At 40.1% G+C, this 15,742-nt stretch overlaps 2 protein-coding genes across 2 annotated transcripts; one reads left to right on the top strand and one right to left on the bottom strand.

Annotated features, from left to right (window-relative positions):
- Positions 1 to 2,759: 2,759 nt before the first annotated feature.
- On the bottom strand, positions 2,760 to 5,639 carry gpr27 (G protein-coupled receptor 27). The gene has a single exon (XM_038697136.1). The coding sequence runs from the start codon at positions 4,917 to 4,919 to the stop codon at positions 3,804 to 3,806; it is 1,116 nt and encodes a 371-aa protein (XP_038553064.1). The 5' UTR covers positions 4,920 to 5,639; the 3' UTR covers positions 2,760 to 3,803.
- A 2,836-nt stretch (positions 5,640 to 8,475) lies between these two features.
- On the top strand, positions 8,476 to 14,135 carry LOC119886422 (eukaryotic translation initiation factor 4E type 3-like). The gene is made up of 7 exons (XM_038697137.1): positions 8,476 to 8,791; positions 9,661 to 9,733; positions 10,555 to 10,649; positions 10,949 to 11,009; positions 11,102 to 11,168; positions 12,247 to 12,402; positions 12,619 to 14,135. The coding sequence occupies exons 1-7, from the start codon at positions 8,607 to 8,609 to the stop codon at positions 12,663 to 12,665; spliced, it is 684 nt and encodes a 227-aa protein (XP_038553065.1). The 5' UTR covers positions 8,476 to 8,606; the 3' UTR covers positions 12,666 to 14,135.
- Positions 14,136 to 15,742: the final 1,607 nt, after the last annotated feature.

The following is a 15,742-nucleotide window of genomic DNA, read 5'->3' as shown; positions in this document are numbered from 1 at the left end:
TAAGACAGCTGAATCACTGTCAAGCTATGATTCGCAGTGTTTGTTCAAGGCTCAAAGCTATAATTAGTTTTATCCAATGTGTAAAGCAATGAGCCCCATCAATCTCATTCTTATAAACGGATGTTGGTCTTCTGTGGCTATAGACATGAGAGCATTCAAACCTTAACCTTAATCTGTGATTAGGCAATGCCTCATGTAATGCAAGTATGAAAACTAGAGTACATAAGGAGATACAAAGTCACCGGGAACAGATAATGGAAATATCTCAATAACTCCAGACAGAGTTTGTTCTAATTTACTATAGAAGTGTAACAACGTGCAAAATATGAAATAAGACTATCAAGATGAATCGTGAAGCCTTGGAAAAGCTGTGACTCTGAAACAGTAAGTCAATTCATTGATCAATTAATAGACAAAAGGTGTGTAAAGCCTTGTGGCTGCCTCAAGTGAAAGAAGTGAGCTCACCAGACCTCGCTGGTCCACTCCTCATGTCCAGTCAAGGCTAGTGGCTCAAGGCTGCATTAGCCGCTACTAATATAACACACCCAAATCTTTGACTGAACTGTTGCCAGTTAAGAGTTGCCAAGTTTTGACAAGAAGGAAGAATGCATGGAATAAAAAAGATATATAAGAGGAATGCAACACTAAATTGAGGGAGTACTCAAGTTAACAACAGCTCCGAATCTTTTGAATACTGGACCCAGCTGCCCAAATTGTACATTAGGAAATCTCAGTGAAAAAGACAGAGGTCATCATAGTTGCTCATTGATTAAAAAGACAATAGAAGAGCAACATTACCAACAGTAAAAGCCGTGAAAAAAAGAGTCACATTTCTCCAGCTTCACAACGGAGCCTACGTGCCCTAAAGACAACACGATGTACCAAAAATACCCGACCTGCATTTGCATTGCACGAGAGCATGTACAGGCGAGGAGCTTCCTGCAGCTGGGGAGCCACCACAGCAATTACACCATGAGACCTCAGCACACTGGTAGCAGAGCACAGCCAGCTGTCAGGAACAAGCAGGCATGTTGTGATGCTAATGGTTATGGATGCACTGAGGGTGGATAGTGTGTGGAGGAGCTCGTTTGTTGTATGGCAGATCAGAGTGACGGAGGGGCTGAAGCTCAGAAACACCTCAAAGTGATTAAAGTGTGTACCGAGAGAACTACTCAACCTTTTAAAGCTGTGGTTTGGTGTAATCGAGGCCAATGTCAACGAACAGCTATTAGCCGAATCAATAGCCTGCTACAGGCCAAAGGAGAGAGGAGGCCTATTGCCTATTGAAACAAATCTAATTAACTAGGTGCTAATTTAGTGCTCTGTTTAAAACAATGAATATGTAATAAAGTAATAAAAATTAAACCTCTAACCTTAAGCAGGTACAGACGATTTGTTATGCTGTTAAATTCTATTTTATATTTTATAGTATGCATGTTGAGGTGTCCTGCATTTTTTAACCTGGAACCTATTTTCCCATGTTTTTATGTTTATGTGACTTATTTTGAAATTGGTCCAGTATTGAGGAGGCACACTGCAGTTGGCAGCAGCCTAAGGGCACCTGTGCCCAGTTAAAGTACATCTGCTAAAACGCTTGTTTTTGCCACTGACAGGCTCACATTGTTATTATACTGACAACATTATGGAAAGGATCAATAAAGAGGTAGACATTCTTTTAAAGAGTAAGATCCTATTTGTTTAACCGGAAAACCAGTCACTATATTGCGCTGTTGGATGCCTCCAAGTCTGTAAAACAGCAGTTTTACCCCGCAGAACACCGGAGTTGTTGGTCTACTGCTGTTTAGTTTGTTTGTGTTGTTGTATGACCTTGTTTTTTTAAATGGTTAAAAACACCAAAGTCGCACAATAACACAAACAAACTGATCGAGGCAACAGTAGACCAGAGAGGTAAAATTACTGTTTTTGTCAAAGGAGTCTGGTGGGTTTGAATAGAGCAATTTAGCAGCCGTTTCTGGTTAAACAAAAAGGAATGCATTCTTAAAAAAGGTCTATCTCTGTATGGATCCTTTCCATCATGTTGTCAGACACTTACAATAACAATCCGAACCTGTCAGTGGCAAAAACAAGCACTTTCGTGGACATACTTTGACAGTGGGCAATTTCCCACAAGGATGTTGTAGCCTTGTTTCACTGCTGCTGACGGCAGCACGTTCCATCAATACTGGACAAATTTTAAAAAGCATTGTCCCCATTAGTCACATAGATACAAAAGCAAGGGGAAAATAGGTAGAGAAAATGTAGAAAATTACCCTTTAAATAGAATGAGTCTAAAAATACTGGGATCAGCCTAAAATACACCACATGCTTTTTTTAAATTGTAGAATGTATCTGCGCTCCGGTTATAAAAGATGCATGCCACAAATGTTGCACATGAAGTTCTGTTTACTCGTCACAAGGAGTCATTTTAGGTTCTTGAAAACAGATGTATAATGTCTTTTGTGACTCTAGGTTGAGATTTCTAAAGTCTGAAAATAACCCTGATGATGTCATCTGGGTTATCTTGAGACTTTGAGCATTATAAACCGTAAGTGTGGGGTTTGAAAGAAGTGGGCAAGACTAGCTATCCAGTTGCTTTTTGGGAAATAGACCTGTTCTAAAGACTAAAACAGAGTACATAAGACAGGGTGAGGGCAAGCCAGCATGCAATTTCATTTAAAGACATAACATGAGATGCTTTCAGGAGCAGAACCAGATCAAGAAAAGACATCTTGTTTAAAACAGATTAGAGTCCAAACCACTTATCATCCATTATCTTATTTATTTGCTAAGAAATACAAACAATGCAAACATCTTTTCCAAAGAACCAAACTGTTAACATTTTCAGAGTCCCAATGTCCATATCATTAGAAAAAGAATATCTGTATATCCTGCAGGCAATGTAAATCCATCCATTGCACAGCCCAAGTGACCCATGAATATGAATTTCCAAAACACCTTTAAAGTTTCAACACCTTTTCAACACATAGAATCCTAAGACATTATAAATTATACAACATGTCTGGTTACAAAAAGCAGAAGGAAAAGGGGAAAAGGGCTTTACAGTATTTACAAATGTGACATTGTCCTCATTAAAAATATACTGAGATCTGTGTCTCATTTGTGGTATCCAAACAATTAGAAACCAAGTGTGTCATAGATGCTAGAGACACTGACTCTAAATATAGTTCTGTTGTGTTTCAGGCATCAGTACTGCAAAAGGTAAACAACCTCAAATGGGTGTGCTGGGATACAATTTCAAAATATACAAACAAATAGCCCAAGTGACATTCATGTACAATATTGTAGTGGACCAAAAAGGTTGACACTCCATAGGACATAAGAAATGTCTCCAAATATAGGACATAACTGATAGAGGCCATACCCTATTTGGAATGAATGTCTCCTACAGTAGGCCTACATGCAGAGGTGTAAATTAAAAGGTGGCTTAACCATGATGCCCACTTAGACAACCTCAAACACATTATATTTCTATAAAAGCATCACTTTATGCTTCTATCCCTTACGCCTAACATGATTCATATAGGTTGGTCTATTGATCTGATTCTAATAACATCTAAATATAACATGACTTTACATCATATTCAAGTTTCTGTCAAATTAAAATAATGGGTAAAACCTTTGTCACAAATAAAAATGTGTGTACATTGTACTGAAGTGGGTTCACCTTCCACAGCACGCGTGTCTCGGGGTACAAACACATTTTGGGGACCAGTCTGTGTAGGCCTACATTCTGAATTAAGATGTAATGTATCTTTGGCAGTATTCTGGGGGGCCACTGCGGTTCAGATGACACAGTATGGCTCCATGGGTGTCTGTGTTCCCAGGCAGCAGGGGAAACAGGCTCTCAGTCGCATCCGGAGCTCCTTGTTAAACATGAAGCTGATGATGGGGTTCGCTCCCGCCTGGGCGAAGCTCAGCCACACCGCAGCGGTCAGGTGCAGCTGCGGGACCGGAGCTCCGCGCACAAATATTCTCAGATAGCAGGCGCTTATGTAAGGAGCCCACATAATGAGGAAGGTCAGTGTGATCATGTAGTACATCTTCCCGATCCGTTTCTCCATCTTAAACTCGTCCAGCACCAGCAACCTCCTGTTGCCGAGGTGCGACGCCTGCCTGATGCCCACCAGCGTCGGCGGGGTGGGTCCGCGGCCGAAGCCCGCGATCCAGTTGGCCGCGGCCTGTCCGGTGGCTCCGGGCCCGTGGAAGGTCCAGTTCTGGCTGATGGCAGGGACCAGCTGAGCCGGCTTCATCTTGCGATGGTCGTAGACGAAGCACAGCATCTTTATGTAAACCACATGGGTCGTGCCCACGATGACGGCCAGCATCAACATGAAGCCCAGGGTGTCGTTCGCCTTCACGTAGCGGTGCTCGAAGATGCACTGCTCCTCCTCACGGATGAATTTGTAGGTGCCCACGTCGAAAACCGGTGGGAAAGCCATGGCCACGGAGAGTGTCCACACCATGCAGATGACCGCCACGCACGTACACAGATTCATCCGCTTGTAGTAGAACCGGTGGTGGGCGATCGCCATGTACCGGGTGACGCTGACGCAGAAGAGCAGGAAGGCGACGTGGAAGCAGAAGAGCACCGACATGAAGGCGACGATCTTGCAGCTGAGCGCGCTGTAGGGCCACGCGGAGCCGCCGCTGATGGATGCCATCACGAAGGGGAAACACACGGCGGAGCGGACCACGTCTGCCAGGCACAGGTCCAGGAGGAAATAGTAGGGAGCCTTGTGCAGCGAGCTGTCCTTCAGCAGCAGCAGCGACAGCGACGCGTTGCCCAGCAGGCTGATGCCCATGATCAGACCCAGGGAGGCCAGCTTGACCGCAGAGGCCGTGGACGCATAGTTCTGTAAGGACGGGCTGCTCCCCGCAAACTCACTTGCGTTTGCCATCTATGCAGCCGAGGTAGCGTGTATTCCCACATCAATTCATCGACGAGCGGTTGGATCCTGCCAAGGCTGAAAGGAAAACAAAATCAACGCGATCCGCCGCCACTTTAACAGAAAAAACACTCAGGGATAAATTCCACTCAGGAGCATCCGTTCAACGTCGGTTCACATCCATGTGCTCTGATCCCCACCAAAAACAAACAAAAAGCATTCAATATTTCTTCTTTTTCTTCTTGTCCTTCATCTCACAAGAGTCCGGTACAAAAAGCACCCCTGTCTGTGGTTCTGTGGAGGCAGCCCGGTTTAGGTTTGCACACCATCTCGGAAGGCATCCGTTCAGCAGACAAGCGACTCAGAAAACACATCTCAATTTCCACTGATGGCGGAGGTCTCCCGTTCGTCTCGAGGAATTAAAAAACTGACAGCGTGACAGCGGAAGCATGGCGCAATTACGCATCCACAGCCTCACCGACGACCGCTAAAACATTAGTTATATATAGCCTAGGCTACAAAAGCGAACATGTTTGGAAAAGCTGCGTGGAGGTCTGAAGCTCGCAGAGGTGGGAGCGCCAGTATGGGTCTATGGGTGCATCTCACACAGCAGCGTCTAGCGTATGCGACGCACGTCCGCTTGCATGTAGAAAGCAGGCCTGGAATCAGTCAGGAGTCTCATCTGCTGGTCCTTGTCTATTGCAATCACAGGACGTCTGCCTCCGTGCAAATGATGACAGATCGACAGAGATGTCCTCATGCACAATAGCCTAGGCTATTTGATGTGCAGGTTATAAAAAACAACGTTGATCATACATTTTTAGGAAAATACTCTATTGATGGCCTACATATTATATAATGATCATATGAGTATTATAAAAGAGTCAAGCACACTTAATTGTCCATTAATGTCAGCTTATAGTCTTCATTATTGAAAGACAAACATTTTGAAACACACAGCACAGACAGCCCATACTATTTATGTGTTAACATCTATTCAATAAAATTAGTTTATTGAAAGACAAAAATAAAGACAAGATAGTCGTAAAAGATAAAAATCAAATAGGCCTACTGAACTTCTGAACAGATACATGATTCATGGTCATTGTGCCTTTATGCAACACACTACATGCAATGTAACTCATAGTGTTTCACTCTAAAAGATGATCAGTGAAATGGAGATTTTTTTAGAGAAGTATTTTTTATTTCTCTGTAAGATGTAAGGTAGGCTTATACTTAACTGACAGTCAGTAGTTACAAGGGGCATCAGCCGTTCATTACAATGATTCATGCCTGTATGGCCTAGGCTACATAATGTCATGTGGTTATATAAGTCAACCTAACGGTCCCTGAGTTGTTTAGTTGCTAGTTTGTTGGAACTTTATAAAAGGAATAATTAAATGGTAATGAACTGATATGCCACTTAAGCTCTCCCAAAGTCAACACACATACTATTTAGAATAAAATGTAAATGCGCTTAGGGGGCTCATTTGTGCCATCAGCTATCAGCCTCCACAACTGATTATATTTTTGACTATATCTGATAGTTATTATCCTTTATTGATTGTAGGCCTACATAGTGTGTATACAGAGTTTAAATATTTAAATGTCTACGTAGAATGTTAATTGTATAATGATTGTAGTGTGTGTATATTTATACATCTACATATAATGTTACTGATTCTACTTTTATTGTATCTGTTCTTTTACGTTCCTCTGTGCTGCATGCTTCAACGTGAATTCCCACTACGGGGCAATAATACATTTTTTATCTTCTCTTAACAGTTATAGCTGACACGAGAGACTGAAGGATGACACAGATAGAGCTAACAGTGTAGTTTTAAATATGGTAACTTGTTGAATAAGGAGAAATGGCAGAGGACTTTACAAGTGGCTTGAAAACAGCCAAAGAGACCTTTTGCATTCTAAAGCACTGCAATGTGACTTTTTAGGATAAACTAAAAACAGTACCAAATTATCTAGAATAGGTTATGTTATTATGTTAAAGAATAATAGATTCTTGATGATAGATTCTTCAAGGCTGCACCTGCTGCTGCAGTGATTCACCAGCACCCCCTACAGCCAGCTCCAAGGATCATCATGAGAATACAGTATAATAAATTAGGCAGGTTAGCTCTCATTGCTGTTTTACAGACAAATTGGCCTGGTCAGGAGAATTAACACTCATATCAGGACCAAAAATGAAACCACAACTGACCACAACCCATATTGTAATGCCTGGGCTTTCCATTCCAAGCCTGGCCAGGTTTTCATATGACTCTGTGACCACACCGGAGCCTGATCCAATCAAGTCCAGAGGAATAATTAAAGAAAGAAGTTCTAAATCCCAGTAACACCACTGGATCAATCATATGGTTCCAGCTATTAAATGGGCTGTTGTAGACAAATTATATATGTGTATATATATATATATATATAAATATGCTTATATTTGAGTCATTGCATTGTTAGGCCTGCTTAAATGTGTTAAGCTGAAAGAGACAGGTCTCCCTGGAAATGGGGCTCCACCAGCAAAGCTCTTGTTAAGTACTTTCACCAAAGTGAACTAAAACAATATCTTTGATCAGGCCCTGATAGTCAGGCCCTGTAATGACATCATGCAACACTCGATAAAATCACTCACTCTTTCCTGGATGAGACAGGCTAGCATTCACTGCACTTCTTAACTATCATATTAAAGTAGTAAAAACATTCAGTAAGAATATTTCTCTATTTGTGCTGATTTTTGGATTTTTACTACCTCAATATAATAGTTCAGCAGTGCAGTGAGTACTTAGCAAGCATGTTCCCAGACCCATTTAACAAATGTCTATCCCATGAAATGTATAGGCTCTGGGCCTCGACCATAGACTGTATTTAAAAAGGCCTCGACTACCCAAGTTCCTCTCTCTTAGTGGTGCCAATAGAAAAAAAACAAACAAGAGTTGAAGACAACCAAAAACAACCAAATTAATAAATGTACAATATCTAGTACAATAGATAAAAGACAGTAGACCCCTGGTCAAGACACATACTACTGCAAAAGTCATTTCTCAAAGAAAGGGGGGAATATTGCTTCTGGAGGTCACACTATATATAGCATAAAGGTATGAAGTAGGTGTGGAATAATATAATCAACTGGACCAAAAACAGGCAATATCAATAGTACAACTGACAGTGGTTTATTGAGGATGCTGCTAATAAACTTGTCCATGCACTCTGGTTGACATAATGTAAATTACATCGATTCACAAATCTGTAATGAGCACTGATGGCCAGTTTTTGGTAAAGCTCTAATATAGGCACCGATCAGGTTGATATTGCGCTATACAAGTGCATAGCACAGTAAAAAACATGTGGGGACCTCAATTTTCAAACCTGGTCATAATAATATATTTGACCATATTTCTGTAGAACAATTTATCCAGTCTCCTGCCATGAAATGGGCTGGTGGGGGATTTGTGATTCAGGTCAGTTTGTGCTACCCGAAAAACAAGCAGAGTGAGCCCTCACCTCTTTTTCCCGCTCTCTGGGATGGACCGACTGCGACGTTTCTGCCCAGTGACGCAGGTACGTCACCAGTCAGTAGGCGGAAAAGCGGCGGTGTGTTTCTGTACCAGGAGATAAAGCCAAACCGGGTGTTTTTGTGAAGGAGATACATTCAGGGGGTTGGAAAAGATTAGTTTTGTTCGTGCTGAAATGGCGGTTCCTGTAGGTCAGACAGATCTACCGATGGACAGGGGCGCCCTGAGCGGCCAGACAGTTTCCCCCGAAAACAACATTGACATCGACGAGAAAGAGTTGGAAAAAATCACAAAGAAACAGCGAGAAGAAGATACGTCAACGCTGCCTTTGCACTCACCTTGGACGTTTTGGCTGGACAGGTAACATTTGTCCCCTCTTCCGCGTTGTCTGCGAGTTTAGAGCCCAGGACGAACAGAAATGAGGGTGTGTGTAGGGGGGGGGGGGGTATAATTCAAGGCCACAGTTTTCCGCAGGCCTCCTGCAGAAGAACCTTTTCCAGTAAACCAAATATGTAGCGAGACTGTAATACATTGCAACAGTTGCATTTGCTTGGGACACTTTCCTATCAAAGTAAGAGTGGTGGTGCTCGGTGTCTCTTGACTTGATATTTCTTATGAGGAATGCCGCTGGTCACGTATGCTTTGTTTTATCGTTTTCCTTGGGGCAAAGGTTCCCAAAGTTTGGACGACGCCGAGGCTCGATTAGTCATCTTCCAACGTTATGCTCGACGTGCTGGAAGCAGTGAGATATTAATGAAATAATGAATTAAAACTTTTCAAAAGACTCAAAAATCCCCAGACCACAGAGCCTATTAAGACTGACTCACCTATTGGTCGATCAACTGAAAAACAGTTTAGAAACTGTTTAAATCATCACACATTTTTTAAATTTTTTATTATCAAGCAACCAAGACAACTATTATCTGGAACCAGCTTCTCAAATGTGAAGGTACCACATAATCTATATTGACTACGCTACATGAATATTATGCAGGTATGATTTGTGCTAAATCTCTCTTTACAACTCCCTTCTAAAGGTTGTCAACAATCATTTAAATAGACTGGCTGACCCCCCCCAAAACAAACATAACAAAACATGAACCCTGACTCTCCTGTGTGTGTGTGTGTGTGTGTGTGTGTGTGTGTGTGTGTGTGTGTGAGAGAGCAGCACAGGGTTTGTTCTGTCTCCCTATCATTACTATCTAAACCGCTTTCACTTGTTGGTCTAGGTCTTTACCCGGCACGACGGCTGCAGAATGTGAATCCAATCTGAAGAAGATCTACACTGTGCAAACTGTTCAGGTGAGATTTGGTGTCAGTTTAAAGAGCGTCATCATCTTAAGAGCAAAGAGATCAAGTGCATGACTTGGCTAAAGAGTCTAATTCCTTTGAGAAGAGCTCCTTTGATGCAAGGGAATAAGCAGGTCATTGGCAATCAAAGCGACAGTAGGCACAAATGGTGGGGAGATAATCCACCCATTTGATCATGACACATGAACATGTGGTGAGCGGTTTATCTACACCAAATTAGATAAATAAAATTGAAAATGTTCATACTATTGTTGCTATTGTTTTTGCAAACGTGTTGAATAAGATATTGTTGTGTGGCAAGAATGTCAGTCGCCTCTGATCTGCGGGTCTGCTACACACTGTTTGATGCAGTACATACACTGCCGCCGCTTGTTACGATGCTCCGATGGCTTCAGAGTATAATTATCGTGGGTACTTTCAGCATGTAAACAAAAGTAGACCAAGCAAAAGGTTTGTCACATCATCACCAGATTCCAGCGCACAGGATTGAAGCCTGCTACCTGTCCATAAATGGATTCCTGTTTAAATAGAAAGGTGGAGGTAATACAACAGTGAAACCTAAGTAAGTAATATTTTGCAGTGGTGTTTAAGTTTTGTTTACATCCTTAATGTTTGTAAACATAAAAGGGAAACAGGCTTGCTGTGCGGCCATTTTCAATTTAGTGTCGTAAATAAACCGAACACAAACTGGGTGAATAGCAGGTGAAATTCTGCTATTGTTTCATAGAATAGTAACATTCTCCTGGAGCTTTAAGAAAGAAAAGCAACTCATTTCAACATGTAGCGTCACTTATCTGCTTTTCTGTTCGCAGATGTTCTGGAGTGTATACAACAACATCCCTCCAGTCACTGCCCTGCCTATGAGATGTAGCTATCACTTAATGCGTGGAGAGCGGAGGCCACTGTGGTGAGTCTGTTATTATTGTAAGTACTAATAGGGGCAGATTACTGTCAGTAGTTTGTTACATTAACAGGTTTTACAACCGATTCTCTGCGCTGGACTGGCGACCTGTCCAGGGTGTACCCTGTCTTTTGCCCGATGTCAGCATCGTCGGTTGACGATGGATGGATGGATGGATGGATGGATGGATGGATGGATGGACAACCCATTCTGATGCTCATTTTTGTATTGTGATGACTTGTATACATATCTATGTTTCTTAAATTAGTTTAGTTCTTAAATTGTTCTATATTTTACACCAACAGGGAAGAAGAAAGCAATGCAAAAGGAGGGGTATGGAAGATGAAAATACCAAAAGAAAGCGCTGTAGGTGTTGTGCTCTGTTTAGCTACTTTTCACATAATGATCTCACGGAGTCATATTAATATTTTAGCTCCTCTGGGTTCTTCTTGTTTCAGTCTGCAGTTTGGAAAGAACTGTTACTTGCTACTATTGGGGAGCAGTTTGCAGATTACTGTGCCTCAGGTAAGCTTCTGTGTCAGACTTTCTGCCCGGTACGATCTTCTCTGTGTAGCTTGGCACGGCTTCCATCAAACGTAGACTAGGCATAAATTTTAAGCCGCTTTTGGGATTCTTCTGAAATGTGCTGGGCCCATCTGGTATCGCAAGCATTTTCTAGAGTGGGTGTGATCACGCAACATAGCCACTCTAGACAATGCCTGGTGGAATCAAGCCAAGTCTGGTCTATGGCCAGCCGTTTTAACTTTTATTCCTTACAATTTACTAGTCGCTATTTAAAAGCTACTAGTACTTATTTATTAGTTACTAACTATTCCAGTAGCTACTAGTAACTATTCCTGTTTTACTACTAACAATTTATAAGATACTAGTAACTTTTGTTTTTAGTTCCATTAGTTACTAGTAACTATTTTTTGTTAATAGTAATTAATTGGAGATTTTATGTCATTGAAATCAATGGGGCTTTGCCTATTCATTAGTTACTACTAACTATTTCTGTTTTACTAGTATCTATTATTTAGATACTAATACCAATTCAGTAGTTACTAGTAAATATTCCAAAAGATACTAGGGACATTTGAATTCTGACTAGTACATTTTCTTTGGTTACTAGTCATTCATTAATGCCTCGTAAAATGGCTTGTTGATTGTAACATTTAAATTGTTACTAGTAAGAATGGAGTAGTTACTAGTAACTAAAAAAAAAAGAAGCACTAGTTCCTAAATAATGGATACTAGTAAAATGGAAATGGTTACTATTAATTATTCAGTTAGTTACTAATAACTAATGAATAGGTGATATCTTAACTGCAGAGCCTCATTGCAAAATCTGCAATTAGTGACTAGCAACTAAATATTAAGTACTGTTGTGTAACTAATTATTGCTACTAATAACTATTAAGTACTTGAATAGTTATTAATAAATAAGTACTAGTAGCTTTTGAATAGCGATAAAATGTCCATACTCAACATTTTATGTTTGTGTTTTTAGGAGAAGATATAGTCCTCCTTGATCAAAGAAATAGGCTTTTTCCAGACAGCAGTTGAATTGATGAGTATTTGTTTACTGTCTTTTGTTTTCCAGACGATGAGGTTGTCGGTGTCAGTGTTAGTGTTCGAGACCGGGAGGATGTCGTACAAGTCTGGAATAGAGATGCGTCTCTTGCTAACGAAGCAAATATCTTGGGGAAAGTCTATGAGCTCCTCCCATACATATCTTTTAAAGCTGTATTTTATAAGTGTAAGTATTTTTGTGTTCCTGAGATTGTATTGTTTGAATTGCTTGACCTGCGAGTAGGATTTTGTAGAGTCATTATTCCAGTTTTTAAACATGTCCTTTTGATATTAAAATCTAGGGATAGGTTTTTATTTTATATTCTAAAACAAGAAAAATAATTCTGTGATTGATTGAAATGATTAGTGTTTACTCACCATGAATCACTTTTGTCTTTTTCAGCTCACATGGAACATCATGCCTTTGAAGGAGGACGCTCAAGACACTAGATTGCAATGCACTTTTAAAAATTTTTAACGTGAACTGTGTGCCTGCCTTGACGTAAAGGCACTGTCCACCAACTAATCAAGGATATTATTTTGCATTCAACAAGGAAATGTTATCAATATATTTTTATAACTTTTAATGAATGATGCCTTGTTTAATTTTGTTGTAGGTCCTAAAGCTCTGAAGAAAGCTCAGAGAATGTATATCCCGCATAAATCTCATCCACACTTCATTAGTTCATGTTGGTTTTGACTTCCTCCTATACTGAACTGCACTGTCACGGTCCTGTTCTCTGCACGGCCTATGGGCCTCACAATATATTCCTGGTATAGAGGTAGCAGCTACATAATCTACTGTGTGTTAACTGTTTGATATGCAAGATATCTCAGTTCATATCACCTTTTAATTAAGTCAGTTTATTCAGTGCCAAAACACTTTTTCTGCCATTTAAGAAGTTTGTATGTGTGATAGAGCGAATGTTGTCCCATTTGGTTTCTTGAAACTTCACCAACTGTACTTCAGACTTAAATCAGGGTAATACTTGGAAATATTGCACACAACTACCTATTTTAATCACAGTGTCCCTCAGTTCTAGAGCCATCATAGGGAATCAGAAAATATCCCAGCACAAATATGGCCCTAAGAAATGACATTTGGTCAGTTTGATGGTTTATTTTATTTTATATTTTAAATTTTTTACAGCTTTACTTAAAGAGCAAAACCCACACTGAAAGGTGCCTCTTCGAATATTTTCAGCCACATTTGACATTTCTCTCAATACATGTGCTGAAAGTAGACCCTCTGCTCTCCTAAATGGAGTCAGAGATCGTTTAGTGTGTTACTAAAGAGATCCTGCACATTTTGGTTCTCAACTAGTGGTGCTCCTTTGTACTTGTCTGTTCTTGTTTCCCATACCAGTAAATCTAGTGTGCATACTGAACGGTGCCGTTGTACTCATAACACAGAGAAAAAGCAGCATTGTCTGCTTTAAAGGAAAGTCATGCTATTCCCATATTTAGCATGATATGTAAATACAATATACCTAATGTTATCGTTAAGAAAAAGTCCTATAAGATATGTGATTTTCAATAGTCATTGAGTCAATGTAGACTGCTGCTGCAAATAAAAGTACACTTTAAAGCATAAGTTACACACCTGTGATTATGATAAATACCACCACTGTTAATCCCTTTCCAAATCTCATCCAAATTTCAAGTATTCGAATCCAAATTTTCTGAGACGTCATCACCCAGTCTGACTTAGCTTCACTAACACAGTTAAAATACTATTGTTTTATTGCGGTGTAGGCTACAGCAAACTGAATGCTCACGGTGTAATTCACACCACTACTTTTATAGTTCAACTTTGGACTGGTTGTTAAGTTAGTCATGAGAGGACAATATTTCCTTTGTAAACATGATGATTTTTGCAGTGACATGGACAAAGTAAATAAAATGTAAATGAAAATGCAATACTCATCTGTTTCTTCTTGCCTAGCATAATTTACAAACATACTCATGTCATCTCAATAGTAGTTGATCCTGTTTAAAGTTCCTAGTTGGGAATGCTAAACCCCCTTTAGTCAGTGTAGAAAAAGAACATTCAACAGGGTATCCGCAGGTCCTTGAACAGGTCCTTTTTAATGTAAGCGTATAAAAAGACTTCAGAAATCTTGTTTTTAGTTATGAAAAGTCTTACATTTTGAGATGGTGCATATCTCGTGAAATCACACTGACCCACATGAGCTACGGTTACATATTAAAATGTTCAGTCGGTTCTCTTGACAGTCCAGTTTTCTCCCATTTTAGAATAGCCTACTGTATGTTTGGACCCTTAAGACCACACCACTGATGTTTAAAAGCCTTAAGTGATCATATTTAACTAACCTTGTTGTGGAGTCTCGCTCTTGATTTGGATTTATCTGTGCTCAGTCTTCAGACTGGGCTGGTTTTGATAGGCCTGTCTGTATTAATGTACATTAGGGCGGGGCAAAGATATTGTATTAAATATTGCTTTCTTTTACAGATTTCTCCAAATTAAGAATTCGAAGCAAACAGTAATTAAAATCTTTTAAGTTATTATATTTTACTAATTGTTTGTCATTTTGCATATGTTTGTATGTTGAGATACATATCGAAAAAAGTCCGCGTTAATATCGCGGTTGATTTGAAACATTTTGCACAGTCCTCATGTGCTTTTGTTCTGCTGTGCACAGGGTATTACATTTTCTTTGTTTAAGACTTGAAAAGGTTTTTAAAAAGCGTTACATTTGGTTTCAATAAGTGTATAAATACCCTGATTCAGACGTATGGACAGGAAACCTGATGACAATTCTGTTATTGTCCACAGTTACCTCTGTAATACACGCTGGAGCCAAACCACATAAAATAAGTTGTTTTGATCTCGTAACATGTCTGACAAGATATACAAGATTTGATGTGAATGTCTCCTGTGTAGTAGCTAAGGGCGAGCAATTACACGGACAGCTTGCTTGGGTTTTAGAGTGTTCTACAGTTTGTCCCCTGTGGTTATAAAATGCATTCTGAAGGCTTGTCAGTAATTTATAAAACCTGTGCAGAGTGCATCTACCTCCACTCTGTGCTGATCATGCCTACACTGAGCTGCACTTTCACAGCCAATTGAAATGGTTAAAATTGCTGGTATGGACCAGCACCCTCACCATCTCACAAACTTGATTGTATCGAGAGTCATACATTATATGGATTCACCAGCCAGTGGGTTCAGGCATTGCTCTAATGATTAGAGGAAAAAATAACAGCTGACACTGCTAGCAGCAGCTTCAAGGAAAAGCTTCTTCATCTTTAGGGAAACGCTCCTGTTCTTCGATGATTTGCACTGATGTGCGATGACATACACTTTGTTACAAAATGTTCTTGCATCTCAAGAGCAACTCCTCAGTTAGACAAACCCTTGCATGAAAACCTGTTGAATATTCTAAATATGTGTTTTAAAGACCATCAAAACTTTCCATGATGCTGTCGAAACTATGCTAGTTGTTTGTGTTTAGGTTCATTACCTGCATTGTTATAAAATGAGTTTAGTGTTATGGTTTTACACT

Source organism: Micropterus salmoides, unplaced genomic scaffold (assembly GCF_014851395.1).
Source record: "Micropterus salmoides isolate LMB-PRFRI ecotype aquatic unplaced genomic scaffold, ASM1485139v1 Ms_hic_scaffold_4, whole genome shotgun sequence".
NCBI classification, from domain to species: domain Eukaryota; kingdom Metazoa; phylum Chordata; class Actinopteri; order Centrarchiformes; family Centrarchidae; genus Micropterus; species Micropterus salmoides.
The sequence above is the reverse complement of the archived record's forward strand: the minus strand, read 5'-3'. Positions and strand labels throughout refer to the sequence as shown.